Source organism: Syngnathus scovelli, chromosome 4, assembly GCF_024217435.2.
Source record: "Syngnathus scovelli strain Florida chromosome 4, RoL_Ssco_1.2, whole genome shotgun sequence".
In the NCBI taxonomy this organism is placed as follows: Eukaryota; Metazoa; Chordata; class Actinopteri; order Syngnathiformes; family Syngnathidae; genus Syngnathus; species Syngnathus scovelli.
In genome coordinates, this window is record NC_090850.1 from 12,175,572 (window position 1) to 12,188,131 (window position 12,560).

Genomic DNA, 12,560 nt, shown 5'->3' on the forward strand with positions numbered 1-12,560 from the left:
GGTTAGAAAAAGCAAAATAACTCAAATTTCATAAGAAATTAGACCGCCTTTGCGCCAAAGGTAAGCCTATAATCAACTGTACAAAGCTTATTTTTTTAAAAAAACAATGATCTTTACTTCTATTTAACTTTTACAAGAGTTTTTTTCCCTCCAAACAAGTGTCTGTATTATTATTGCATATTAAGTATTGAGTGTTAGTACTTTTGACACTGCTGCTTTGGTACTTAAATACATTTCAGCAATAGAACTTTTTTATTATTGCAATGAGTTGAAACAATATTCTTTCCCTGCTCATTTTTAACCTGTGCTTCTACTTTAGTGTCATTGCTTTACTTTTGAGGGTACATTTCAATCTTAGGTAAAGCGAATTACATCAGTACTTTTTTTTTTACGTCAGTATTTGCACTTTGTCTTATTGCGAGTACTTTTTGGAGTATTTGATGCCCCGCCTCCCTCCTCCAGACAAAATCCTATTTACCACATTCCCCACTTCGCTGCAGGGGGAGGCACTTGTTTATTTTATTTTTTTGTCAGCCCGTAGCCGACTAGCTGCCTTATCAAACAGCCATGTGGATGTATTTGTTTTCAGCTCTTGTTGCGACTCTCCCCTTCGTAGCTTTGGCCGTTAAACGACGTTCTCCTTATTTGTGGGTGGATATCGTGTACATCAGAGATCTTGTGAGGATTCTACTCAAGTTTGTGTGGAGGCGTAGAAGAAGACCCGTCTACTTCGCTTTGGACCGTTTTTTGGAGCAGACCGCTGCCCAGCCGAACAAGCCTTTCGTGGTGTTCGAGAATGACGTCTATACGTTCGCGTCGACAGACCAGAAGAGCAACCAAGTGGCCAACGCGCTCCTAGCTCACCCTCGCTACTCAGCCGGGGACGCCGCGGCCCTGTTTATGCCCAACGTGCCTGCCTTCATGTTTACATGGCTGGCCTTGGCCAAACTCGGCTCCCCAGTGGCTCTGCTCAACTACAACATCCGCACCAAGTCTCTGTTGCACTGCTTCAACTGCAGTAAGGCCAAGGTGCTCATTGCAGCTGCAGGTAAAAAAGAAGCCTGCAAGAGTTTAAGATCACGCACGGTCCCCTTGCTTTTATGGGATTAAGAGCCAGCGAGGCCTTCCTGTTGACTACATTTACAACCTAACTATTTACACGACTACATACATGTTACAGTAACATATTATCTTCTGATCGTCTATTCTCTTCATTGGGCAACATTCATCTTGGCTGCACTGCTTCCAAGATGTTAGATTTATGTTTTCTTTTTTGGTCCAATCATATTGCAGCCTCCACGTGCAGCCATGTCAAACATGTGCCCAGAGGCTTCAGATTCTTAAACCTTTCGCAACACTTTAAGGATCAGTACTAGGAATGTGTTAAACCATCGCTACACTTTGATTATTTGATTTGTGTTGGGTTTATTGACAGAATATTTCATTCTGAAAATACTCAAAGGCTGCTGCCCTGGTGTCAAGATTTCAAATGTGAACAACACAACAATTGGGCCTGATTATACACCCTTAAAATGCTGGGTTAAAAACCACACCATTTGGGTTAAAAATTGGGCAGAAGTTGGGTTAATAACTTCCTGGGTTGTTTTGCACAAACAATCGATTTTTGTTTTTTACAAAACAACCCAAGAAATTGGATTGTTATTTTAGTTTTTACAAAAGAACCCTGAGTTGGGTCAAACCCAACTTCCTGAATCCGTACAATTTTTAACCCAGCAGTTTTAAGGGTGTATTATATTGTCATTAAATTCTATTTTTAGTGTTTACGTTTTATAGCATTGAACCCTATCAGGATGTTGCAGCAATCATGTGACATCCTCTGACCCACATTTAACAAATATTGAATAATCATTAGCGGCTAGCCACTAATACAATGACAACGCAGTATTTTTATCATTTTAAATGTATGTAGTGGCACCAAAAAAAAAAAAAACACTGACAAAGCAAGCCAAAATGTTCAATTTTAACAAAAGTAAACAAAGACATTACAGAAAACCCAATCTTGTTCACTCCAGGGCCGTTCTGTGCTGCCATTGTTGATAATCCGAGGTTTATCAGCATATGCAGTCAGATTTTGGGGGGACTGGTTGCTCCTCCCCCTCCATTTAGTGAATGTCTGTGTTTTGGGGGAATTTTTAGGGTTTAATTGTTATTATTTTTTTCCCAATGCATTTTAATGGAAGTCACATTCCTGGTCGTATAAAGCCTAAAAGGCTATTGTATCCCGCAGAGCTCAAGGAAGCAGTTGAGGACATTCTGCCATCTCTTAGAGAGCAGGGAGTCGTCGTGCTCCTGATGGTCCAAAGCTGCGACACGCCTGGCATCGAAAGCTTCTCCGATAAAGTGGATCAAGCGTCAGGCGCCGCCGTTCCGTGCTCGCTCAGAGCACACATCACGTACAAAACTCCTGCTGTTTATATTTACACGTCTGGGACCACAGGTACTACAATGGGAGTTTTCATTCCTTGCACTCCAAACTGCAGAGTGATAAGAAACTAACTCCCTATTTTAAAATATTAGCAAAGGACCTATATTACCGTACTCTTTTGATAAACTCTGAAGGTAAATTGTTTTTCTGATGTGTTGCAGGGCTGCCCAAAGCAGCAGTGGTCAACCAAAACCGCCTCCTAATAGCTCTGGCTGTTTTATCTGCAAATGGTGTTTCGTCGAGTGACGTCATTTATATCAACTTGCCTCTGTATCACACAGCAGGATTCATTATAGGCTTCATCGGCTCCATTGAAACAGGTGAGTACCGTATTTTCTGGACTATAAGTCGCCCCGTAGTATTAAGCCGCACCAGCCATAAACTCACTTATGAACAATTTATGAACAACTCCGCTAACTCCGGAAGTAGAAGATGCAGCGCTTCTTCTTCTACGTGGCTTATGTCAGACTCATTGTCATTTGCAGTTCTAAAATCATTCCACAGGGCGAGTGCGCCCTCATGCGGTTTAGTGTGAAAATAATGTGAAATGATATAATGTGTTTATAATTTCACACATAAATCGGACCCCCGGACAAAAACTGTGACTTATAGTCCGGAAAATATTGTATAATTTCGCACTTAAGTCACTCCAGAGTATAAGTCACACCTCAAGGTCTTCGTGTTCATTTTTGACATTGCCTGAAATAGATTATTTGTCTGAGTAAATCAGTCTGATATAAAGCTTTTGCAATGACCTTCCGAAGCTTTAAAGTAAACCCTGTTACATGTGTGGGGAATATTTAATTCCATATATTTTCACCTCCAACATTTCCAATAATATACAAAAACAAATTCACTTTGAGTGTACATCCAGCCTTACAATTTCCCAAATACTGCATTCCTTGAGACCATTCAACCCACTTTTGACCTCAGAAGAGACAAGCTGCAGTGTTCCCTGGCATGGAACACCAGATAATCGCACAAGACCATACTTATCATACTTGAGTCACAACGATTGCTCAAATCCTGTTTTATCTGTAGCCAAGACAAAACTACATTAGTATAAAATAAATCATTGTCACCCACGTCTTTTTCATTACGTTTCCAAGCTCTTCCAAGCCACAAAATTTATTATGTTCCACCTTTAAATGTAATCATTATTTTAGCATATTTTTATTCTCCTCCGGTCTATGAGGACCAAAATAAATAAACAAATAGTCTACGTGTGCCCTGCGATTGGCCGGTAACCAGTTCGGGTTTCCCCTGCCTACTGCCTAGGATTATTTGTTTACTGGGCCAGATATCAGTTCCAATATTTATATATAAAAATAATCTTATTAATACAAATATTAAAGGTAGTGATTGCCCAGTAGAAGAGTCGAAACATTTATTAGTATAGCCAACAGTTACAGTTGGGTTTAATGACTGATGATAATGGTCTTGTCTTTGGAGGGTCTACAATCATTCTGAAGAGGAGGTTTTCGGCTTCTCAGTTCTGGGATGACTGCAGGAAACACAATGTTACAGTTGTGCAGTACATAGGAGAAGTAATGCGCTATCTCTGCAGCACACCCAAGGTAAAGTTTCAAGTGTTTTTGCCCTTTTGTTGTTATCTCTAAAGGAGAATAAAGAGTAGCTGCTAAAACAAGATGTGCAAGAAGAGATAAACAGAAGAAAGTCATGCTAACAGATGAAAAGTTGCAAATGTCAAAGTTATATACTATGTTACTTTTTTTCAGTTAATCACACCATTGTGAAATAGTTTCATAATATTCGAAATATCCGTTTTTATCATGATCTGAATTTCGGGCAAAAAGAAACAACCTTAGAAACTAGCAAATGTGGTCCGAATATTGTACAACATCTCACCTTACATGATTCCCACTTGGTGGAAGTAAGAAGCTGACATGGGTTATTTCATTGGCAGGGCTTTGTTGGCGCCATGCCTCCACTCTGCTTGAAATAGCGTATCATATTTTCATTCAAGACAAATTCACATCCAGAATACTGAGAACGAACTAGCACCGAGCTTTTATTACAGATCCTGTTGGAGATAACTTTCCAAATCTGCACATTCCCACTCCCTCAGCTCGTCACAGCTGGTTTTCCAAAATAGAAATCGTTAAATCTCTAATATCGGGTTCCAGCCTTCTGCGTCAGAATCAGCAGGGGTTTGGACGGTGTGATTCCTAATGGATACATACTGTAACCTTTAATTGTTCGTACAAGTGTGACCCTTCTTGAGGATAATGAAAACATTTTTTACCTTCTTGAAATGAATGCACTGTATTCAGTCATGCTGTAAATTGCTCATACACGGCCATTCAGAGTATCTAATTGTGTCACATGCACTCGAGCTTCAGTTTAGCACATGACCCTGTATCATTTGTATCTGGTCACCACTCGGAATAGATGTTGGCCTTTACCCTGGCAGACCATATCGAGTAAACTTGGTTATCGGCCCTCACAAGGAATGTGAGCTGTTGCTTGCGTCGATATTTTGTGCACTTTCAGTCGATTCAGAGAAGTTGATGCATTTTGCAGACCAGAATTCGACCCTATTGAATAGGTGAAGATTGCAAATGTGTGCGTACCTGCCAAAAAAGTTGCTTCGTTAGAGCGCAAGCTCCGAGTGGTGGGGCCACACTACTGTATTTGGTCCTGAGCCACGGTGTCTGCCAGCTTACATAAAGTTGTAATCCTAAACCAGTGATCTCTAACTACTAAGGATTATTACCCTATTTTAAGTCATATCCTACCTCAATTTATAAAACCATGACCTAGACTGGCTAAATTCAAGGGTTAGGACTCAAATAGTTTTGCAACAATACAAAAATGTTGACTTTTCTACTACACCCGAGTGAAATACATTGATATTGAAATACCATGGCAAAAAGTTAAAACATCAGTTAAAAAACAGTCAAACTGTTACTGACAGGTAAACAACGTCAATTTTGTTTTATTTGTATTTATTCAACAAAAGTTACCAATATCTAGGAATGATGATATTGTGTCGTCTAAATTTCTCGGTATGATACCAGTACCATTACTTGGTGCATAGGTTTAGGGTATGGTGTTCTTCAAATCTTTAGAAAATGGATGGATGGATGGATGGATGGATGGATGGATGGATGGATGGATGGATGGATGGATGGATGGATGGATGGATGGATGGATGGATGGATGGATGGATGGATGGATGGATGGATGGATGGATGGATGGATGGATGGATGGATGGATGGATGGATGGATGGATGGATGGATGGATGGATGGATGGATGGATGGATGGATGGATGGATGGATGGATGGATGGATGGATTTTGTATAGATTTTTTCTGGATATCCTAAGAAACCAACTAACAATGGTGACTACTCAATTTGCGATTGTGTATAAATTTGTTTTGAAACCATTCTGAATCACTGCACTGTCTTTGCTTGAAATACAGAAAGAAAATGACAAGGACCACAAAGTACGACTGGCCATTGGAAATGGAATCCGAGCAGAGATATGGCGGGAGTTTGTGAACCGCTTTGGTAACATTCAGATTAAAGAGTTCTATGCCTCCACTGAAGGAAATGTGGGATTTGTCAACTATGCAGGAAAAATTGGAGCCCTCGGAAGGGTCAACTTTGTGCACAGGGTAAGCAAACAACTGCCCTGGGTGTCTGTAAATATAGTGAGTTTATGTACAGTGTGTATCCTATTTAACAGTGATTTTCAAAGTTGTATTCCAGCTCCCTCTAGTGGTAAAAGAATCACTGCCTAAGACGTACCGTTATGTGCTGTATTTACAAATTTAGGTTCAGTAGATTTGTATTAATGTTTAAGAACTGTTTGTTTTTCATTGTTTATAAACTATGTTTTTATTTTATCTTGCGTGTGTGATGCGTTTTGAAGGAATCACTACAAGTAATGTTTTTTCTTACGTTCAAACTGCACAATGCTAGAGTGGCTTACAGTAATATCAAATCTGCCTCATGTTTGATAAACGTTTAAGAGCTACTTTTTTTTAGGTGTTACTTGGTGTAAAAAAAAAAAAAAAAAACGTCAAAGATATTCATTTTGTTGTCTTTATTTTTTCTAGAAATTGTTCCCTTACAGTCTCATCAAGTATGATACAGAGCGGGATGAAGTGCTTCGAGATGCTAACGGTCTCTGCATTGAGGCACCCAAAGGTCAGCTAAAGTGCAAAAATGTAACTTGTACATTCAGAACAGTCAGAATTTAACACTATTAATGTTTTTTCTTGAAGGTGAGACAGGACTGTTGGTATCCAAGATTACCGACATAGCTCCTTTCATCGGTTATGCCCAAAATGAAGAGCAAACGGAGCGCAAAAGACTCCGTGATGTTTTCAAAAAGGGAGATCTCTACTTCAACAGCGGAGATCTTATGAGGATTGACAAAGACAACTTCATTTACTTTCAGGATCGTGTGGGTGACACATTCAGGTACAGCAATTGTCATTCAAGCCTTCTACATTGACAAGAAAAGAGTAATAAAGTCAAAGCATCACTTTGTATGAAAACTGTGAGTTCAGAAGAAATTGTCCACTTTTGTTTACAGGTGGAAAGGTGAAAATGTGGCTACAACAGAAGTTTCGGACATCTTGACACTGACGGATTGTCTTAAAGAAGCCAATGTTTACGGGGTCCAAGTTCCAGGTATTTCAAAATACCTGTCCTGAATCGGACATTTCCCGATGTTGTCATACATCCACACCACAAGATTAATGGCAAATACATGGTTTTGTAGTTTTGGTCTTATTGTCTTGAAATATTTTCAGGGGTAATTCCTAAGAAATATAAATTTAAACTAAAGAAGGCAGCTAGCAGCAACAAGAACTGATGTGAATTGCATAATACAATTGAGAATCAACATTTCATGACTTGATATATATTTTTTTACAGTTTTATAGTAATTTGCCTTTGAGTGGTATTTGTATGTTTTGATCAGGGCATGAGGGACGCATAGGAATGGCCGCTGTTACTGTAAAGGAAGGTGCCCAGTTTGATGGAAGCAAAGTCTATTCTCATGTGGTTAGCTACCTACCTGCGTACGCCAGGCCACGCTTTATAAGGCTAAAGGTAAGAGTCCTTTCACTGTCCTGTGGAAGTAGAAGGTCAATAGCTTGCTTTTGGGTGGAGGTACAGTAATCCCTCGTTTATCGCGGATAATTGGTTCCAAAACCACCCCGCGATAAGTGAAATCCGCAAAGTAGGGTCAACCGCTCTGTACATTTTTTGGTGTGTAAATAAATGGATATGAAAGCATTTAAGTGCATGTTATTATTATAACATTAAATAATAGTTTCAAACATGTAAATAATACATTAATAGTATAAATAACGTACAGAAAATATTGTATAAATATTGAAAATATGAATATTATGTGTGTGTGGGTGTGTGTGTAACATATAGATGTGACGTTCTATTGTTAACCTTGGTTAAACAGGGATCTCTAGTGGTCACAAGTTACCATAGCAGCGCTATGTGCATTTCGTAGTTGTATATGTAGATCTAGCTAAAGTATACATACTGTATTTTAGGACTCTTCTATTATTATAACAACTTTTTACAACGAGGTACAATAGCATAAATATGTTTTCAGAAGTCTTTTATTCTAACAACTTATTTTATAATGAAGTACAACACTGTAAATATGTTTTTAGAACTCTTATTATAACATTACGAGTGTCCCCAACTTGTGACTGAATGTCAATTTTTGGTTTAGGATGTGGTGGAGTTGACGGGGACATTCAAGCAAATGAAAGTGAAGTTGGTGGAGGAGAATTTTGATCCAGGACGAATCCAGGAGCCCCTGTACATCCTCGATGATAAGCACAAGAGTTATGTACCTCTGACAGCCGAGGTCTACAGTTCCATCGTATCAGGAAACCTTAAACTCTAGACCAAGTCCCACTGCGCTAGGTCTAGAGGTACTTAGATTAGTCATCCAGCTCAGGGATTCCTGCTTGCCTTTTAACAATCAAGTTTGTGAAACCGTGTACAATCCATTTTAAGCGCAGTCAACGGACATACTAAGAAGTGTCCCAATCTGGGAAGTGTAATTTTTACACTATAATTTGTACATAGCATATACTATATAAATATATATTTACCAGCAAGTTCTCATGAATAGTCAAGAGTTTACATGTGAAGTGATGACCAATTTTCAGATTTGATTTAGATAAATCTGTAAAATTGTGGCGACCAACAAAACATGGATCAGTGCAGTGTAACCAGATTTATGATAGGATGACTATACTCGTCATCAGTGTAAAGTGTTACCTTGAGGTATGAATTTACCAGTTTGCCTATATATGAGCCTTCTATTTTTTATGCTTTGGATATAAGTGCTATATGGTGGCAGTGAAGTCAACACCCTTCACAAGGACTTCTTTGGCAGATCATGAACAATTTTTCCAAAAAGAGGCTTCAAGCTGCCTAATCCTACTCCTACATGAAGTTTATTGTCAAACTAAAAAAAAAAAAAAAGTTACGCTTTGAGTATTTACAACCACCTCACGCTAAGCTTTTTGGCTACAAGCTTGATGCTATCGCTAACCTGTAATGTGAAATGCCATAGGCACAAACTAATAAAACTGTAAACTGTCTGTGTGTGTGTGTGCGCGTGCGTGCGTGTGTGTATGTGTGTGTATATATATATATATACACACACACACACACACTGTATATTTATATACTAAAGCATTAAATTACATGGCATGTGTTTTCCTTGACCTGGTTCAGTGAGTAGCCTGATTTTGAAATGTTGGAGGATAATCCACTAGGTGGTGACAAATGTACAAGAAACAGCGTGAACCTCCATCCATCAATCCTCTACTCCGAGTCTCTCCCGGATGACCGAGCTTCTCACCCTATCTCTAAGGGAGAGCTCGGACATCCTGCGGAGAACTCATTTCGGCCGCTTGTATCCGGGATCTCAATCTTTCGGCCACGACCCATAGCTCGTGACCATAGGTGAGGGTAGGAGCGTAAATCGACTGGTAAATCGAGAGCTTTGCCTTTTGGCTCAGCTCTCTCTTTACCACGACGGACCGGTACAGAGTCCACATTACTGCTGACGCTGCACCGATCCGCCTGACGATCTCGGGCTCCATCCTCCCCTCACTCGTGAACAAGACTCCAAGATACTTAAACTCCTCCACTTGGGGCAGGATCTCATCCCCGATCTAGAGAGGGCATTCCACCCTTTTCCGATCGAGGACCACGGACTCGTATTTGGAGGTGCTGACCCTCATCCCGACCGCTTCACACTCGGTTGCGAACCGCTCCAGTGAGAGCTGGAGATCACGGCCTGAAGAAGCCAACAGCACCACGTCGTCTGCAAAAAGCAGAGACGCAATGCTGAGGTCCCCAAACTGGACCCCCTCAACGCCTCGGCTGCGCCTAGAAATTCTGTCCGTAAAAATTATGAACAGAATCGGTGACAAAGGGCAGCCTTGGCGGAGTCCAACCCTCACTGGGAACAAATCCGACTTACTGCCGGAAATGCGGACCAAACTCTGGCATCGGTGATACAGGGACCGAACCGCCCTTATCAGTTGGCTCAGCACCCCGTACTCCTGAAGCACCCTCCACAGAACCTCCCGAGGGACACGGTCGAACGCCTTCTCCAAGTCCACAAAACACATGTGGACTGGTTGGGCGAACTCCCATGCACCCTCAAGGATCCTGCTAAGGGTGTAGAGCTGGTCCACTGTTCCACGGCCAGAACGAAAGCCACACTGCTCCTCCTGAATCCGAGGTTTGACCTCTCGACGGACCCTCCTCTCCAGCACCCCTGAATAGACCTTACCAGGGAGGCTGAGGAGTGTGATTCCCCTGTAATTGGAACACACCCTCCGGTCCCCTTTCTTAAAGAGGGCAACCACCACCCCAGTCTGCCAGTCCAGAGGTACTGTCCCCGATGTCCACGCAATGTTGTAGAGGCGTGTCAGCCATGACAGCCCCACAACATCCAGAGCCCTTAAGAACTCCGGGCGGATCTCATCCACCCCCGGGCCCTTGCCACCGAGGAGTTTTTTTAACTACCTCAGTGACTTCGACCCCAGAGATTGGAGAGTCCGCCTCAGAGTCCCCAGGCCCTGCTTCCACAATGGAAGCGTGTAGGTGGAATTGAGGAGGTCTTCGAAGTATTCTCCCCACCGACTCACGATGTCCCGAGTCGAGGTCAGCAGCACGCCATCCCCTCTGTAAACAGAGTTGACGTTGCACTGCTTCCCCCTCCTGAGGCGCCGGATGGTGGACCAGAATTTCGTCGAAGCCGTCCGGAAGTCATTCTCCATTGCCTCGCCAAACTCCTCCCACATCCGGGTTTTTGCCTCAGCAACCGCCGAAGCCACGTTCCGCTTGGCCATCCGGTACCTGTCAGCTGCCTCCGGAGTCCCGCAGGCCAAAACGGCCCAATAGGACTCCTTCTTCAGCTTGACGGCATCCCTTACCGCCGGTGTCCACTAGCAGGTTCAGTGATTGCCGCCACAACAGGCACCAACGACCTTACGACCACAGCTCCGGTCGCCCGCCTCAACAATGGAGGCGCGGAACATGGTCCACTCGGACTCAATGTCCCCCGCCTCTATACCCACACCTGCACGACGCCTCTCACCGTGGGCAACTCCAGAGTGGAAGAGAGTCCAGCCCCTCTCAAGAGGGCTTGTATTGCAACCCAAACTGTGTGTGGAGGCAAGTCAGACTATGTCTAGTCAGAACTTTTCTGCCTCGCACACCAGCTCGGGCTCTTTTCCAGCCAGAGAGGTGACATTCCATGTCCCAAGAGCTAGCTTCTGCAGCCGGGGATCAGACCGCCAAAGTCCCTGCCTTTGGCCGTCGCCCAGCTCACACTGCACCCGACCCCTTTGGCCCCTCCCACAGGTGGTGAGCCCATGGGAAGGGGGACCCACGTTTCCTTTTCAGGCTGTGCCCGGCCGGGCACCATGGGTGAAGGCCCGGCCACCAGACGCTCGCCTTCGAGCCCCGCCTCCAGGCCTGGCTCCAGAGGGGGGCCCCGGTGACCCGTGTCCGGGCGAGGGAAAACGCAATCCATTTATGTTATTCATCATAAGGGGCTTGTGAGCCGTGCTTTTTCTGGCCCCTCACCTAGGACCCGTTTGCCATGGGTTACCCTACCAGGGGCATGAAGCCCCAGACAACATGGCTCCTAGGATCATAGGGGCACGCAAACCCCTCCACCACGATAAGGTGACGACTCACGGAGGGGCAGCATTAACCTACCTAAGTATTTATACTGTCATCATCCTTGATCTAGTTTGAAACCCATGAATAATCAGTCACGGCTTTAAGATAATGGTTTGTGGCTTAAAGCAGACAAATAAACTAGAAGTGTCAAAGTGAATCAATTGACAAATCGATTCTCAAATAATTAATCAACAATGACCGCTATTTTAATTATGTATTATGTCTTCAGCCTCCCAACAGTAATTATTCTCTGGTTTCTGTAGTTCTTAAAAGCAAACTGGTAATCTTGTGCTTAATCAAAATAAGATATTTGCAAATATTTGCTTTTCTTGGGAAAACAATGACAACCTATTGACTGAATCAGCTATGATAGTCCTCAATTGTTTTTTTTTATGATTAAACAATACCAAACAACAATTGGTTAATAAATAGTAATCCCAGGGCGAAAGGGTTTTGTAATACACTTTAATGCAACACAAAGGTTTTTTTTCCAATTAATCGTTAGAATAATCCATTTTAGAATATTGGAAAGTGACAAGAAAGTGGAAAAAATATTTGTATTAGTATTATATACTTATTATTGTTGTCATCATTATCTTACAATTTCAATTAATTTTAACCTAAACTTATGTGACTTGTATGTCATGTGGAGACTTGTGTCAACAAACGCACTTTTTTATCAAGCTGTTCGCATTTTGACATCACGAGACAAAGATGACTCCTGATACGTAATTGATTGTGTCATTTGTGGGTAGCAACAGAAACCAGAAGAATCATAGATGCCTCCCAGAGAAACAAACTCAAAGTCAGAATTCTGACTTTAAAGTGAGAATTCTGACTTTAAAGTGAGAATTCCCATTTTATGACTTCGGGGATTCTCACTTTAAAGT

At 42.2% G+C, this 12,560-nt stretch overlaps 1 protein-coding gene across 1 annotated transcript; it reads left to right on the plus strand.

The window, feature by feature from the left end:
- Window positions 1-384: 384 nt before the first annotated feature.
- On the plus strand, window positions 385-9,065 carry zgc:158482. The gene is made up of 10 exons (XM_049717869.2): window positions 385-1,048; window positions 2,249-2,458; window positions 2,608-2,766; window positions 3,899-4,023; window positions 5,895-6,089; window positions 6,534-6,624; window positions 6,702-6,900; window positions 7,016-7,113; window positions 7,406-7,536; window positions 8,183-9,065. Exons 1-10 carry the CDS (start codon window positions 568-570, stop codon window positions 8,357-8,359), a joined length of 1,866 nt encoding a protein of 621 aa, XP_049573826.1. The 5' UTR covers window positions 385-567; the 3' UTR covers window positions 8,360-9,065.
- Window positions 9,066-12,560: the final 3,495 nt, after the last annotated feature.